Source organism: Littorina saxatilis, linkage group LG17 (genome assembly GCF_037325665.1).
Source record: "Littorina saxatilis isolate snail1 linkage group LG17, US_GU_Lsax_2.0, whole genome shotgun sequence".
Taxonomy (NCBI): domain Eukaryota; kingdom Metazoa; phylum Mollusca; class Gastropoda; order Littorinimorpha; family Littorinidae; genus Littorina; species Littorina saxatilis.
The window spans coordinates 16,939,026-16,956,286 of record NC_090261.1 but is presented as its reverse complement, the minus strand read 5'-3'; the positions used below and the strand labels follow the sequence as shown (position 1 = coordinate 16,956,286).

Sequence of the window (17,261 nt, the reverse complement as noted above, 5' to 3'; positions counted from 1 at the left end):
GAGCAACTCTCACCGTTCTTCCCCCAGCCCCCCTCCACACACTGAAGGTGACAAGGTTCGTGAGTCTGTCCGACCGTGCTGTCGGTCTCGCCCCGCTCCCAAGACCAAGAGTTCTTCATCAGCCGGTAAACGCTGTGTTGCTTAGTTTGGTAACCGCATGACGCCTGCCGAGTGTGCAGCCAGGTTTCTTGTCCATGTCCCTCAGTTGTACCCCTTTTCTTTGTACGGCTCAGTAGCCTCTTCTTGTTGATCAGTCGCAGTGTGAGTGTGACTGAATCCATTTCATGCTTTAGAGCCAGACACATGTAATGGTTACGTATCAGTATCCGCGCCGGCGAAATCATAAACAGAATATATTGTTCTCGCTCTAAAGCATTGACTGACTGTTAATTGCCAGGGGGAGTGTACGGAGGAACTAATGCGTCATCAGTGTTGTTAATGATTTTGATGTCTTCTTTCCAGCTTCTAACTTGTTCTGACCTCGTTGCTGCTGCTTGATCAGTTTGTTTTCTGGTGGTAGATACTGAGACCAGCTGTGTGTTTGTTTGTTGTATCCACTGCAATTGCTTTCCTTCTCATTTCTGTGTTCCTTTCACTTCACTGCTTTCACCTAAAACAAGTCATACTACTAACTCTCTTCATAATCATACAATGACTTTGTTATTCACTTTCAATTTGAAAAATAAATATCATGTTTACTTTGGCATAAACTCAAAATAGACGCCTGAACATTTGGCAGGGGGCCGTTTTGAATGATATAATATGCATGGTTTCCTTCAGATATTTATCACAAAGCAATTGATTAATTCCCTGTCATCTGCTGAGTGCATGTTGTCTGACATGATCAAATCATTTTAAAAATTCACAACATGAATTTCTTTGAATGCAGGATCATCTTTGATGTCTTGCAACGTAACATTTGTGACCCTCCACCTCGAAATGAGTCGCATGTCACCTCGCGCGATTCTGCGCTAGGCTTAATATAAGTCCGCGGAGCGTCTGGTAACAGTGTGAGGGTCACCTTAGTCACAGGCTTATAACTCAAACAGTTTTCGCTCTTTTCTAAAACGGTTTTCACCACTGGATAGAGCATAAAAAACTCTCTAAGAAAATGTAAAAATATGAAAATCATGCAAAGGTGACATGCGACTCATTTCGTGGTGGAGGGTCACATTTGTGCACATGTCATATTTTCCAACAGGGTTAGAACAAAGTATACAAAAGTAATATGAAACTGAACTGGAATCTTCCTTCAGGGTTTGATACAAAGATAACAATCACAAGCATTTGCAATCCTATTGTATTGCACTGTGATATACATATTAACAGACATTTAAAGATAACACCATGTCATGGTTTAAGGGGAGAGGTGGCACGAAAAATTTCTACTGGATGTTTGCACTTTTTCTTGCAATATTTGTACGTATTATCAAGCAAAAACACATAAAAAGACTCATTTGTGCAAAAAAATTGCCTGAGGGTCTTTTTATGGGTAAAAACGCTCGATTTTTGACAAAAAAACATGAAACGGTCTATTCAGCTCTAGCGTGATATTTTAGAAATTTCTCAAGCTAACAACCTCATATTTGTTGTTATGAACTCACAAGTAGCGTTTCTCAGTAGTTACAGAGCATTTTTGTGAGTATCAGCCTTAGTTTCCATAAAATAAAAAAAAATTGGCCGACATTATATTTTCGCATGAAAATGCTATGTCAGGCTTTTATTCTAATTCATAAAAAACAAAAAACATAATTTTTTTGAAAAAGCGCTCCTGTAACTACGGGGCGAATTCATTTACAATGATTGGGGTGAAAAAATTGGTAGTCTACCACAAGTAGATGAGAAGTGAAGACCTTCGTCGCGTGGTTACCGTCCTTGAAAATCATATTCTGAGAAAATGGTGATTGAAAGTTTGTGAAATGTTTCTGTAAAAAAGATGAAGACAGATGGCCAAATAAAGATGATATGAGTGCTCCTGTATTGTTCACAGACTTCTTGAAATGGTTCAGTTACTTATTCTCCCCCGTCTCCCATCAGTCCAGCTCCGTACACCTCCCCCTCCTGGTCTTCTTGCTGCTCCAGCTGGCGTTGACGACCCGCACATCTTGCCCTACGGGCTGCCACAGCGGCCACAGCTGTTGCTTTCTCTGCTTTCTGAATCCTAACCTTGTCTTTCTTGGCCAAAGCAGCCTCCATGAGATCAGTTATTGGCAAGCTCATGTGGTCCATGACCTGTGCCAGTGCAAAGTTGCCTCTGTTGAACTTCGCAACAGCCTCAGCGGTGGCTGCTTCCACCCGGCCTTTCCCAACAAAGATTTCTTTGGGGCAGTGTCCCCACATGACATTGTGCAGAGACTCGTTACTGTTCTGGGTTTTGCCATGGGCCACGCGCTTGAGAAGAATGGGATTGGTCATTCTTCTGTAGATGGGCAGAACAGCATGCGAGACTTCCCTGGACAAGGCGGTGCCGTTGTGCTCTGCGTGTGGAGGTGGTGGTTGCTCTTCTGCCCTGGCTCTTTGAAAAAAGCACCATGAGGCTGGCCCAGCTGGACATCTGTCATGGTGAGGGTCCTCGTCCGTTGAAGTTACATGGAAGAAAGTGGCCCAGATCGCCTGCTCCATGGCTCGCTGATCTTCAAGGTTGTTGAGGATCGCGCTACGGAAGTAGTTTTGCAAGCGTTGGCACTTTTCCTTTGTTAGTCGCCCCTCCCCTCTTCCACCAAGCCTTTCATCCTTTGCTGCCTTGCGGAGAGCTGTGCCCATTCTCTTGGGGAGGTGGTTGATACATTCCAGCTTGGTGATGGGACGTGTGGGACCGTAGGGCTGAGCTGCAGCCACAGCATTGAAAGCCGTAGAATCTCCGTCCGACAGCATAGTTCTGTACCTGAGGTTGTGACGCTCAACAGACCTGCAGCACAGTAAAAATCAGAAAACCCATTGTGTAGGCAAGCAAATTGTGCACCTCTACTTGCAGAACACAATTTATGAGTTCAGGATTTGCTTATAAAGTTATAAAGGGGGGGGGGGGGGGGTGTTGTGTTACAAAATATTTTCACAGTAGTATTGTTTTGTTCTTGTTTTGTTATAAAAGGCTATAAATGAACTTTGTTATTGTCACTAATTCATAATCGAATCTTCGTGCACTCTCTCTCTCTCTCTCTCTCTCTGTTCTGAACTTCAAAAATTAAAAGATAGGCTATGGTGGGGGTATACAGATTATATTCTTACCTTCCCCATAACTCCAACGCTGCATCCCTCTCCATAGACTTTGCAGATCCCTGGTGGTTGATGCTGCACTCAGCCCGGTGTTGCTGCTCCCATCGCAGTTGTTGGGCAGGGGTCATCTCCTCCAATTTCTCCTTATTCATGGCACATGTGTGGCAGTAGGTGGATTTTACAGAGAAGTCGAGCACCAACCCAGTGAGAACGTCAACCACCACTCCTACACCATAATGTGATGAAAAACCCCTTTTATGCCAGGTGCCATCAAAGGCAACATCTACCCAAAGAATACCGTCATCTTCTTCCCAGGCAGCGTCTTCATCCTCTTCGTCAAACTGGACATCTGCTCTACCTTGAGGAAAGGTCTGCCTGTATGCAACATTTACATGCTCAACAGTTTCCACCAGTGTGACATTTGTTACGGCCAAGATGCTGGCATTGACCTTTTTATCAATTCTTTGATATGAGCTTTTGTTCATCACGGGCATGCCAAACACTGTGCACAGCTTTTCCACACTTGAGTACCCACTGCCAATCTCATGCGAGTATAGGACAATCTGTTTGTTCACGTCAAAGGGAACATTCTTCATGTGGTTGCGGTTGCTCTCTCTAGGTGAAGAAAATTCTGACCGTCTGTACTGGCAGCTGTCACAGCAAAGTGCTAACTCTTGGGACAAGCCCATGGATTCTCCAACGCGTATCGTTAAATGTCCTGCTTCGCATTCCGGGCACTTCACATCCGATAATAGCGAGTTGAGCTGACCACACTCAACGATACACCATGTACGTTTCGGTTCAGCAGGCACATCGGCTGGCACTTGTGCGTTCTGCAAGTCATCGGCACCACTGAATCTTCTTAGCTTCTTCGCAGAGGCTGAAGCACCCTCTATTTCCTGCTGGTTGTCGTGTATATCGCACAACACTGGCCGAGGTTCGACTTGAAGTCGATGAGAAAAATGTGCATCACCTCCACCATCCAAAACGACACACTCCGCTGCGCCAACTTCGCGGGGCGCGTTTTCATCGCCCGTGGACTTTTCTTGTTCGGCTATTCGAGCTAATGCAAGCTGCTTCTTCCTCTTGCCCGATGCCTGCCCCACAAACCTCTTTCTATCGTTGAATTTTGCAGTGAACATTGCTGGCCGACTGATAGACGGTAGTGTAATTCGATCAACAAACCGATGTTGTGTTTACAGCGGATAAGGCTTGTTGCGCATGCGCCAGTAGCCATGGTAAGTTACAATGACCAACCAGAGAAGAGCTCTCATAGATCGACGGTCAATCTTGCAAATCCGGGAATTCCTGTCGCGGATAGTATGCTTGTGCTCTGACAGTTGAGCGAAAATAACGGGCTATTTTGGGGTATTGTTGACGTCACCAGCAAACGGGAATTCCCGATGGATCGTGTCGAGTGCAACGAGTTTGTCTTCTTGGAAGAAAAGTGGCTGTTTCAAGCCCTTGAAAACATCGATTTTTCAGCAAGTTTTCTGACTTTTATCACTCATGCATGTGCACTCACTTTGAAATTCATCACTTTATTGCAAAAAATACGATACAATTGACAAAATAAACATGACACAATGAATCTAGGGTGTTCAAAGTACCTAATATTGCAGGAAACCCAAAACACATTTTGGAAGGATTTTAGTAAAAAAATTCGTGCCACCTCTTCCCTTAAATATTCACAAGCAAGAGATTTATATGGAGATTAACAACTTTCTGTACAAAAGTATATTATGCATGTGCTTACAAACATTTCTGTATCAAAATTATGTCTACATAGAATCATTATTGTTGATCAGATATATAAAACACATATGTATTATTACTATGTGTATAAACATCAATCTTGAAATTAGGATTTAGAACTTGGAAGTGTAATGTTTAGCCTCAAGTTTGAAAACTCAGCCAATACGTTTTTGATTCAAGTTCTCAGTATTAGGTCTTGGCATGCCTTCTTGCCTGTTTTTCTTTGTTAAAGTGCATGTATAGCATGCTGCTTCTTTTTGGTTTCTGAATTTCATTAACACGCTTTTTTTTGTATTACTTCAAATGTAATATTATTCAAAAGGTGCAATAAATAAACCCAAAAGGTAAAAAAAAAAAAAAAAGTAACACTTCCTCTTTGCATGGAAAACATGTCATCAAAAAATTATAATCTGAAAATGATTATTTAAAGCTCAGGCTTCATATATAAATTTGCATTAGACACACTTTAGATGAAAAAAGTCAATGGAGTATCTATAGTTTTTTATGTTCTCCTTTTTTTAATTTTTTTAATTTTATTTTTTTATGTTATTATGTTTGATTACTTACTGAAGAAGACAGATCAAAAGCAAAGGGTTAAACATTCGAGGACTCAGCAGGAGCAAGTGCAAAATGTGTAAAGTTTTAGAAAAGCTGTGTTGTTGAATTGCTGGTTCTGTTTGACATACTCACATTTTGTTTCTTGTATTTTTTAGGTGGCAAGCTGGAGAAAGACACGTCGCCCATACCCCCTGCCTCCCCCACACGGACCACCCCCTCCTCCCCCGGTCGAGGGTCCAGCCCCCTGGCAGGGAAGGACAAACGACACAGCCTGAGTGCAGCTCGCTTTGGGGAGGTCAACGGTAGCAGCACATCTTCTGCACCCCCTTCTCGTCAGGTTCCTTCATACTTTCGAACGACCAAGTCCTCGCGCCTCAAGACTTTGTCGGCAGGCAATCTGTTGAAGACAGCAGAGGTCCAGAGCAACAAAAGCTCAGGCCTGCAGGGAAGCAAGATTGACGGTGGAAAAAAACGTGCAGGGAAAGGTCGGCTGTCATCATCGCGGCTGATGATGTACGCGTCCACACCCAACCTGGCCCACTTCCAGGAGGACGACGAGGATATGAAGGATGCCACAGAACCTGAAGCAGAGCCTGCCTCCAACCTGCGGTCACTGGCTGACCTGTCCCTCAGTGTGCCGGACATCAACTGTCTGGATGACCCTGCAGCCTCCACCGACTCCTCCTCTTCCTCCTCCGGCCCCACACGCAGGGACAAGGAGAGGTCATCGTCTGCCTTGCAAATGAGCAGGACGTACTCCCCCAGCAGGCGCTCCTTGCCACCAGGGGGCTTGGGGGGTAAGGACCTGCGCTTCTCTCTCGCGCAGCAAGACGGGGACATTGCGGACACCAATCTGATGCCTCCCCCCGCCCCCACCATGCGCCCCGCACAGAGCAGTTTGCTGCGTCGCGCAGGGCAGGTCAGGAAGAGGTCCACGTCAGAACTGACTCTGGAACAGGCAAAGAGTATCCTCCTGGGCAACTCCGGCATCCTGGGCTCTCAAAACAGTCCAGAGGAGGAGCAGACCCCTACCTCTGACCACCCTCCCTCCGCAAGACCGTCGGTGAATTCCACGAGTTCAAGGTTGTCTCAGCGCACACTTTCGTCTGCCTCCTCCTCCACCCTCCGCCCTGTCTCATCACGGACCAACTCCTCCTCTTCCCGCACCAACTCCACGTCCTCGCCAGTGTTCAACACTTCCAACCCCTCAGGCTACACCCCGGCAACCACACTGGCTGTGGCGGAAGAGATTGATCGCACAGCCAATGAGCTGAAAAGGGAGAGGCAAAGAGCAGCCGCTGCGGCTCTCAACGCCAGCCGCTACGACCCGCCTGAGCGTGACCAACCCTCTCCACAGCCACGGAAACAACAAGAGAGTGCCCCCAGTTCTGCAGCACACGTCAGTTTTGATGAAGCCGGCAGCAGAGACGATTCTGCCTCAGGTGCCTCATCTGGTGGGGAGGAGTCTTTGAACCTGTCTGTGCGAGAAAGGATAGCTCGACTCAACCATCACACGCCTAAGAACGGATCAGGTGAGGCTGGTCGCGGTTCACTGGAAAGCGTGCGAAGTCCCAGCCCTTCTGTTGTACCACCAGCAGGGGGGAGGGTGTCCACTCCACCTGTTCCCCCTGAACAACAGGTGTCGCCGCGCAGTCAATCAGACACGGGGCTGGGGTCCGACACGGACACAGACTCTGAGCTGCGGCAGTACCAGGAGGGGAAACAGGGAGGGGAGGGGGCAGGGTCACGGGGGGACCGCAGTCGTCTGTCCCTCCACCTGCACAACTCCACCACCCCCTCTCCTACGCCACCATCGTCTGCTGCATCAAGTCAGGGTGAGTAGTGCTGGGAGGGCACTCGGAAGTCACCTGTCAGAGGTTCTCAGCAGTCACCAGTGTGGACATAAAGCTCTTGTCTGTATTCCACGGGCTCTCAGGAGTACTGCTGTATTCTAGAACATTGTTATTATTTTGCAAAGTGATATGTGCTTAGATTTTCTCTTAAAATGGTATTCATCTAGTATAGTAAGATCTTAAGATCATAGGTCATATTTGGAATTTCTTCAAAGATATTTGCTTACATTTTTTTTTTTCAAAATGGTAATCATCTAGTGATGTAAGATATTATGATCAGGGGTCATAATTGGAATTTCTCCAAAGAACGTGTTTGTTTTCATTGACAGCTGGCTATGACTTTGTACATCATGCTTGAGACTTTTTGTGTGTTCATACTATCACTTGGAAAGTTCAATACTCTAATTCTGAATGTGGGTAGTTGAGATTTTTTGTTTCTGTTTTGTTGTGTGATCCTGAATGTTTGTGGTTGTAGATTTAACACATACTTTTGTTGTTGACAGAAGCAATGCTGGCCTGTACGCGTGTTGTGGCTGACCTGAAATCAGCAGTGCAGAATGCCAAAGATTTCCATTCAGAGGTAAACCTTTCTTTAGTTGCTCATTGTCTCAGATTGTTTGTGGGTCTCATGAATCAAATGGCCCATAGCATTTAGAAAGTGCCAATTGAAGTCAAAAGCATGAAAGTGATAAAGATGATTTCTTGCATAAAATGTAATGGGCAGATAGTTGAGCACATGAATAACTGTCAGTCAGAAAACAGACAATGAACACTGACATTTTTTACATCAATTATGTATTTGATTATATATTTAAAAAGATTAATTTAAGAAAAGAAGAGAAGTTGTTTAGTGAATAAAAAGTATTGTCATCATTTTCACGAGTTTTCATTCACAAACACCTGAGAAATAAATCTCATGTTCCTCATGCAATAAATCGAGGTGGTGAATGGGTTTGAGCTTTCAGGTGAAACGTGGATTGTCAAAGTAAAAGCCAATCAGGCTGATTGTTTGATGTGTGGAACCATCGCGGCTTTGGATTTGTGTTTCCGAGGACAACGATTGTAAGCATTCACTCTCAAAGACCCAATCAATGTTGATAATTACTGCGGCGACTCATGGTCAATTTGCAATTTATCTCTGTCATCGCAAAATCCACAACGAAAAGTCATAAACACTTAAAAAGAAAAGAAATATGCTCAACACTTACTGAACTCACACGTATGATCGCAGCTCTGTACATTTTCAGACTGGAAGAAAAGCGTCAACAAGCTACGTTTGACGTCACATACAAGGTTGACGTGTTATCTCGAGCTACTGTGACGATGCTTTGTGGCCCGGAGTTGGATTCTAAAAATTCGTCTCCCTGTGGGTTATTGTGCATTTTGTTGCACAACCAAAATGATGACAAAAACGATGTTTGGTGGCTTGTCGTCAGACCAGCATTTTGTTGTTGGTCCTCGGGGAGCATATCGCCTTTTGTCTCATATTTATCAACCGCGGCCTTCGGCCTTGGTCGATAAAGATGAAACAAAAGACGATATGGTCCCCTTGGACCAACAAAAAAGCTGGTCTGTCAACAAGCCACCAAACATCTTATAATGTTAATAAGTATATTATCTCGCACGCAAAAGATAATCCCTTCCCCTCTCCTGTTGACAAAGGAAACCAGCCAAAGCTTTGAGGATATTGCAGATATCTACCAGTAACACAACGGCCTTGCGTTGTAAGAGCCAGGCATTAGTTCAAACTAGGCTGCAAAGTGGAAGTACACTTTTACACCTAAACCCAACTGCTCCCTGGAAATCAGGTAAACAAGCCAAGTTTTTACTGCACAGGCCTCTGGAGTAAAACAGAGTAACATTTGAATTTGATGACAAATACTTTAAAACAACACCAGTAATGATTTGAATCATTTGACAAGTGCATCAATAATGCTTTGTATGTTGTTGTCACCAGCTGAACAGCAGCAGCAAAGCCACATCCTCCAGCCACCAACAGATGATGTCCATCATGGCGGAAGCTTTCCATGAAGCCCACGTCACACTGGCTCAGCTGGCCCTCCAGTCTCCGGTCGCCAACGACAGTGACAACCTCAAACCCCCGTCCTGCCCTCTGGTGGCAGACTCTGGCAGCGGTTCTTGGAACACTTCTGTGATGGACAAAGCGAAAGACATGCTGCAGCCGTTGATGTCGCAGTTGTCGCGAGAATTGTCGGACGAGCTTGTGAAGGTTGTGAGAGACAGGCTGGAGAAAGGCGGTGCTCCTCGATGATTGTGCTGTCAATGTGTTCTGGAGGCTGTGACTATTTGGGGACCATTCCAGTGTGTGTTTGAGTGAGGTCAATTTGGTATGGTTGTGAAGTATGCTGGATGAGGTATTATGTGATGCGCTTGCTTGTACAGATGTGTACAGTTGCGGAGATGTTTGTGGGCTTGTGCTCACTCAAGCAATTGAATAGATACTGACACAAGTCAACGCACAATCATGCACCCATACTTGTCCCCCATTTTGACACCCCTCATTCTCAACCTTATTCCCTACCCCCTCCACCACCCTCCCACCCAACCCCCCACCACACCTTGTCTTCTGCTTTCTTGACCAAGCTGTGAACAACTTACGCATTCTCACTGTGGGTTCTCCACACTCGTCCCTTCACTCACCCATTGTCTACCTGTCACAGGTAGGGAAAGACGAAGCACAGTCAAATTTCATTCCAAAAAACATAAGCTCCTTCATACACAAACTGGAATGCTTGTGTGCAGGAACCTGTGTCTCCATGTGTGTGTGTGTGTGTGTGTGCCTGCGTGTGTGTGCCTGCGTGTGTGTGCCTGCGTGTGTTTATATGTTTTAAGACTTGTCTTGGTGAGTTACGATCTCAAAACTTGAATGACTCGAGGACTGAACTGTCGCCCTTATTCCAAGTTGTGAATGGGATACAAACTCACTATGACTTTTGCTGCAATAGCCGCTATGCGAAGAATGATTGTGACTCGACTCCAACTTATATAGTGTTGGTGACAATACTACCACTTGCTTATCATTGTGGGAGTTACTTGCATGCAAGGTGGCTGTTTGCTTTGTGATGGCTTCTCTGTGGTTGTGAGCCTGCTTTTGGGCATTTCCTCTCTCTGCTGGTTGCAGACCTGGGAACCCATACGATTTCGCCGTATTTTGTACGCATGATTGTCGAGAATACGCTCGGTACGGTCAGTGGGAAAAAAATACGACGAGAAAAATTCCTAGACTACTTTTCTTCACAAGCCCATCCTGAAGCCGATCCAGTATTTTGGCACATGATTACGTCACTATATTAGCCGCCGTCGAAAAAAATATAATCGGATTGTATCAATCAATCAAAACAACCAGGCAAACGAAAGTACGGTATTTGGCGAAATCGGCTCCGAGAATAATCAAGTGAAAAAGTTTGAAAGAAAAATATCACACACACACAATTTGTAACCAACACACACATGTAGTCCCGCCCGGAATAAGCTTTTTTGGGATGATTTACGACTTTTGCGCACATTTCGAGCAGACGAAAACACAACATGGCGGCTCTCGCTCCTCCAACTATCGCAAGACACAAAAAAACGAAATCTCGCACCCGCGAGATCCTGATACATCTGGCGTTTCTCTGTACGCTTGTCACGACGACTTGTTGACAAACGAAGATTCGCGAAAGAAAGAGAAAAGCGCCGAGTAATCGCTAATCGAGCGAAATGAAAATCGAGCATAAAGTACCGGTAATCGCTAATCGAGCGAAATGAAAATCCGCGGCGACTTCCATTAGGTGAATGCTATTCAAGTTTAGGTAACGTTTTAGCCGCATCTTTTTATAAGCTGCAATGCGATTTTTTTTTTAAAGTCGCGGCTGGTAGTCCGTCAAATACGGTACAGTTTTTGTCAGTAAAAATTGAAAAAAGCATTTGTTTTAAATGTATAGGTAAACTTAATTAACGGTGTGACGGACGCGCACGAGGAATGTTTTAATCATGGATGTGCAAACGCTGTGTGGAGTACGCTCATTTTTGACTCACATGCGAAGCAAAAGTGAGTCTATGTACTCACCCGAGTCGTCCGTCCGTCCGTCCGTCCGTCCGGACGTCCGTCCGTCCGGACGTCCGTCCGGAAAACTTTAACGTTGGATATTTCTTGGACACTATTCAGTCTATCAGTACCAAATTTGGCAAGATGGTGTATGATGACAAGGCCCCAAAAAACATACATAGCATCTTGACCTTGCTTCAAGGTCAAGGTCGCAGGGGCCATAAATGTTGCCTAAAAAACAGCTATTTTTCACATTTTTCCCATTTTCTCTGAAGTTTTTGAGATTCAATACCTCACCTATATATGATATATAGGGCAAAGTAAGCCCCATCTTTTGATACCAGTTTGGTTTACCTTGCTTCAAGGTCAAGGTCACAGGAGCTCTTCAAAGTTGGATTGTATACATATTTTGAAGTGACCTTGACCCTGAACTATGGAAGATAACTGTTTCAAACTTAACAATTATGTGGGGCACATGTTATGCTTTCATCATGAGACACATTTGGTCACATGTGATCAAGGTCAAGGTCACTTCGACCCTTATGAAATGTGACCAAAATAAGGTAGTGAACCACTAAAAGTGACCATATCTCATGGTAGAAAGAGCCAATAAGCACCATTGTACTTCCTATGTCTTGAATTAACAGCTTTGTGTTGCATGACCTTGGATGACCTTGACCTTGGGTCAAGGTCACATGTATTTTGGTAGGAAAAATGTGTAAAGCATGTGAGTCGTATGGGCTTTGCCCTTCTTGTTTTGAAAATACACCAAGTTTGTTTGAGAATACTCAAAGTGCAAAACAGGGGTTCCCAGGTCTGTGGTTGTCATGCAAAACCTCAGTCTTATGCAACGAATTTTGCTGGGTTTTCAAGAGCTGTAGCGTGAAAAGGTTGTTGAACAGCGGAATTTCTGTTTGAATGAATGGTTGTAGACTTCACTTTGTCATGCAGCCTATCTCTCCATTCAATTCTGGCTCTCGATCTCTATCGTCTTTTCCCCCCCTCTGTAGAGATGGCAGATATAGATGTGAACGCTGGCATCAGTCGTAAGCAGACAATAGGATTGTCTACTCCTTGCAGATGACCTTCATGAAAGAGGCGATTTGTTCATAATTATTATGCAAAGTGCCAAGGACAACAGCTGTGTTCTGTTTTGTAAGATATCTTTACAATGTTGTCATTTGAAAAGATTTGCTATTCTTGTCCTTGTGATTTCCTCTTCTATTATTTTTCCTTTGACCGTCTATCTGTCTGTCTGTCTGTCTGTCATGTTTTTCTTTTCTTTCTTTCAACCTTTCTGTCTTTGACTACTAAGTCAGCTGTTAACAAGAACAAAAAGCATTCTCCGCATCATGTGTATTTACAGGTTGTTTCTCTTTCTATCATATAAATAGAGAATGAGAACTTTTGATATATTTTGGGATTTCAGTGTTGAAAGTGTGCATGCTCTGTGAGTGTGTGTCTGTATCTGAGAGTGAAAAAAAGAGAAGGAGAAGAAAATGTAATGTGAATTGTTTTTGAAATGTAAAAATTATGCATAGACTTCCGTATGCTTTCAATTCTGCTTACACCAGGCAAAGTGCCTCTATGTTGACAAATAATATGCTATGTGGATATGTAAAGAAAAAAGAAACTACAAATGTAACTAGTTAAAGAAAGGGTTGTGTTCATATTTGTGGATATTAAGTTGTAAATATAATACTCTGTTATGTTTTAAAGCATTCATCAATGTAGCACGGTACTCTTTGTGCTGCAGTGTTGGGTACTCTTATGCTTTACTCTCTCGCTTACAACTGGCCCAATACTTTTTCTTCACTTGCCAAAAAGAATGAAGAAAAGTTTCTGGGGCTTCCTTGGATTTCCCTGTCTTTGTGTTTCTTCAATAGTAGAAAATGCAAGTTTGCAAACTCTTAGCTTAGCTTGCTTTGGAAAAGACAAAACAAAATCAAACCTTTTGACACAATTTTGATCTGTCTGTATCAGTTTGTTTGTTTATGTGAATGTGCAATTAATAATGGCAACAACTTGCTCACTACAGAAATAAATGACATTCCAGCTTCCTTGACTGAACAGCAAGTTACTTGGGCCTTATACCTGACTGCCACCTTACTCATCCACTCTGCGTGTCTATATGACTTGTTTCATACATTCTTAGGATTAGATGTCAACACAAAGCAGTCTTTTTATGTATTTATTTTTTGTGCGAAGTCTTACAGACGGCAAAAGAAGCCAAATTGCTACACATCTAGGCAAGATGTAAAAATAAAAATAAAAATGTCAAAACTGTTTACCAACAGATGTAATTGTGAACAAAAGAGTGTTTTTCTTCAAAATGATGTAATATCTGTAGGTACTTTTTTCGTTTGGTCTCTGCTGCCTGATAGGTTTCAACCTGTTCACAGCATCAAATGTTGACTTGGTCATCAGGTGTCCATTGTTTGTTACATATCTAAGGAACTGTTTTGATCTCAAGGATAGTGAGGTTTCCAATACAAAGCCTGGAAAATAAAATGTGTTTATATGTGCTGTGTAGTGTTCACAATAGATATGGTGTAACATGTGTGATTGCATAATACATCCTCTGGTTTTGTGGTACTAGTTATCTGAGTGGGAAAAAGCAAAGAAAAGAATACACAGACAACAAACAGAAAATGTGCTACAGGAAATTTTGTTTCTAAAAGACGTATGCTTTACTGATTTGTTTGAATTTCATTTCATGGCTCAAATTGGGTTTAGTTTAAGCATAGCTGTTTTTGTTGTGAGAATAAACATTTTGACTTCCCCGGCATTTGTAGTTAGAAATTATCGATGAATCTGTTATATCAGGGTTTTGACCCAAAAAGTTTGTAAATCTGAGGAAATTTGTTTGTGCTTTTGTAGCAAAGAAGACATTAAAGTCTGAGTAGGTTTGCTTTTGTGTAATAGACATGTACTTACTGGCTGTGTAAATGATCAAAATGGGTTGTGCTGGTGCAGTGCAATATGTAATCAAACATTTGTTTCTTGAGATAGAAAAAGACCCCCGCGGGTTAGGGGGAGCCCCATATTGGTTGGGACGAGAAAGAACCCGATGCTCCCCAGCATGTCGTAAGAGGCGACTAACGGATTCTGTTTCTCCTTTTACCCTTGTTAAATGTTTCTTGTATAGAATATAGTCAATTTTAGTCAAGCAGTATGTAAGAAATGTTAAGTCCTTTGTACTGGAAACTTGCATTCTCCCAGTAAGGTCATATATTGTACTACGTTGCAAGCCCCTGGAGCAAATTTTTGATTAGTGCTTTTGTGAACAAGAAACAATTAACAAGTGGCTCTATCCCATCTCCCCCCTTCCCCCGTCGCGATATAACCTTCATGGTTGAAAACGATGTATCATGTTAAACACCAAATAAAGAAAGAAAGAAAGAAAGATAGAAAAAGGTGTTGTGTTTGTTTTTCTGCATTTTTGTTGCCAGTAGCTGTCAGGTTGTTAGGTAAAACTCATTATAAATGATTGTGAATTTTGTTTGAGTTGAAAACATTATTACCAGGTAGTTCTGTTTCAACAAATCCCAGGTACCGAAATTCTACCTCTGAATTCACTCTTCACCCATAAATGCACCTATTATTCTCCTATGTGTTTTCTACTTCTGCATTTTCTGCACAGCCTGGTTCCAGGGCTGATATGTTGAAGACATTGTCATGTATACATCAACTGGAGTGAAAGGATTGAGTAGTTTTGTGTTTCAACAAACATCTGGAAATGTCTGTCCACTGAACAAAAATGAACATGTTAGTCACGAGTGAGGTGACAGAAAGGATAATATAATGATCTTCTGAGACACCAAATCAAAGTAAGAATCAGCGTTGTGCCTTAGACGAGTACATGTAGAAACGAATTGCTGTTGATATGCGCAAAAAATCTTATCATATATTTACCGCTTGTTCACTATGCACTATCAACATTTTCAGAGATGATAGCTTTTGTGATTATTTTTCCCCAGATTTCCAATCATCTCTGTGATATTTTATCATACTTCATGCTCATTTTCACTGGAGTGCTGCTGAATATTTGTCACTGCTACCTACTATGCATTTACATCTTTCTTACATCGACAAAAAAACCAGATGCAGAATGTACATCTGCAGTGCATTTATGTAAATCTGTATTTTATTAATACTTGCTGCTGCACTGTGACTGCGGTGATGTGTGACATGTAGCTGAAAATACTCTGTTGACAAAGAAAGTTATATGTCAGAAAAAAAATAATGATGTTAGCGACTAGAAGGATTTGTGTACATTGATAATAGTGTTGGTTTGTGGTGCAAAGCTGAAAACGCAAAGCAACCAAGGAGGAAAAAACAAGTGTTTGTAAATGTGGTTTTCTTGCTTTGGACGTTAATGGTGCTGCTTCTAGTGTACAAAGCAACGGGCATTTGCTTTCTACAATCACCTCAAATGTTTTTCTGTGTGACATTGGTTTGTATTCAGAATTGATCAAGTGATGAATCGGAATGGCGTTGGAGGCATACACAAAATATATTTTCAGAATGCATAGCCATAGCTGCCAATAAGCCTGATTGGCAAGTTGATTTTGTAAAACACTGTATTTGCAAGCTGACAGTGAATTGTTCTTGCTATGCTTGCCAGATTTCTGATTGTTTATACACATATTTGGTTTTGTAAGGAATGAGCTAGCTTTGGTAGTGTCTCTCCCACAAGGATTTTATATGAATAAATGCAAAATGTCCTTTGTTCTGAGTAATATATTATTATAAAAACAAAACAAAACAGCCTGGAGCTGGGGTTTGTGTACAAATACACCAGGGCAAAGCTTTCTACATTCACATCATTTTCTTATTGAAAATATTCATACTGCCGTTCCGATTTTCATTATCAATTTTTGTTTATTCATTATTACTGTCATTTATTAATATTATTGCGATAATTCTCATGTTTTGTAAAGGACTCCATGTTCTGATTGGGTGTCTCAGTGCAGTACATTACCTTTGAATTACATATGTGATGACTTGCTGTTAAATTGTACTTGCTGTGTGTGTGTGTGAAAAAGAGGGGTGAAAATTGCTGTCCATACTGGTGGACAGATACAAGAACAAACGCGCACGCACACACACACACACACACACACACACATCTGCATTCTCCACTATTTGAAAATACAAATCACATTTTGCTTCTTTCAACAAGTTGTATGTACAATGGAATTCATAAGAACAAACATTTCATTCACAAACATGAATTGTACAATAAACATTTCTTCAGCAAAGGAGCAAAATCATAAATCACAATATTATTAAACTAATACCAGGCTTCACACACCCACAAACAGACTGTTTGATAACATCCTCACCACAATCAACATTTTCCAATAAATTATGAAGTACAATGAAGCGCTGAAAATAAAAACACAAGAGTCAAACAAAAACTGAAAGCTATGAATCTAGGCTGGAATTAAAACATCACTAAACTTTTCAAGACAGTAGTTTTGATGATACCCCCCGCGGGTTAGGGGGAGTCCCATATTGGTTGGGACTAGAAAGAATTTACCCGATGCTAACCAGCATGTCGTAAGAGGCGACTAACGGTTCTGTTTCTTCTCTTCTTTTGTCTTATTTCTGCCTTACCAGTCCTTTCACCTATATTTCCTTCCAAGAAAACTCTCCCTACTATTCCCTGCAGTTTTCCAATTCTTTTCTTGTTGTCTTATTTCTACCTGACTGGATCCATCACCTTTATTTCACTTACCAAAAGTCTTCTTTTCCACATCCTTATTTCTCTGCACCCCGCATGTCGTATGAGGCGACTAACGGATTCTGTTTCTCCTTTAACCCTT

At 42.4% G+C, this 17,261-nt stretch overlaps 2 protein-coding genes across 4 annotated transcripts in view; one reads left to right on the top strand and one right to left on the bottom strand.

Annotated features, from left to right (window-relative positions):
• Positions 1–16,441, top strand: part of LOC138952902 (mitogen-activated protein kinase-binding protein 1-like) — a 154,865-nt gene extending 138,424 nt beyond the window's left edge. For all 3 annotated transcript variants that reach the window (XM_070324653.1, XM_070324651.1, XM_070324652.1), the window contains 3 exons: positions 5,685–7,364; positions 7,886–7,962; positions 9,340–16,441. In XM_070324653.1, coding sequence (XP_070180754.1) covers positions 5,685–7,364; positions 7,886–7,962; positions 9,340–9,654 — 2,072 coding nt within the window. In that variant the 3' untranslated portion in view covers positions 9,655–16,441. The remainder of the gene's footprint in view (positions 1–5,684; positions 7,365–7,885; positions 7,963–9,339) is intronic.
• On the bottom strand, positions 1,352–4,387 carry LOC138952903 (uncharacterized). Its single transcript, XM_070324654.1, has 2 exons — positions 3,229–4,387; positions 1,352–2,908 (listed from the first exon to the last, which is right to left on the bottom strand). The coding sequence occupies exons 1-2, from the start codon at positions 4,356–4,358 to the stop codon at positions 2,014–2,016; spliced, it is 2,025 nt and encodes a 674-aa protein (XP_070180755.1). The 5' UTR covers positions 4,359–4,387; the 3' UTR covers positions 1,352–2,013.
• Positions 16,442–17,261: the final 820 nt, after the last annotated feature.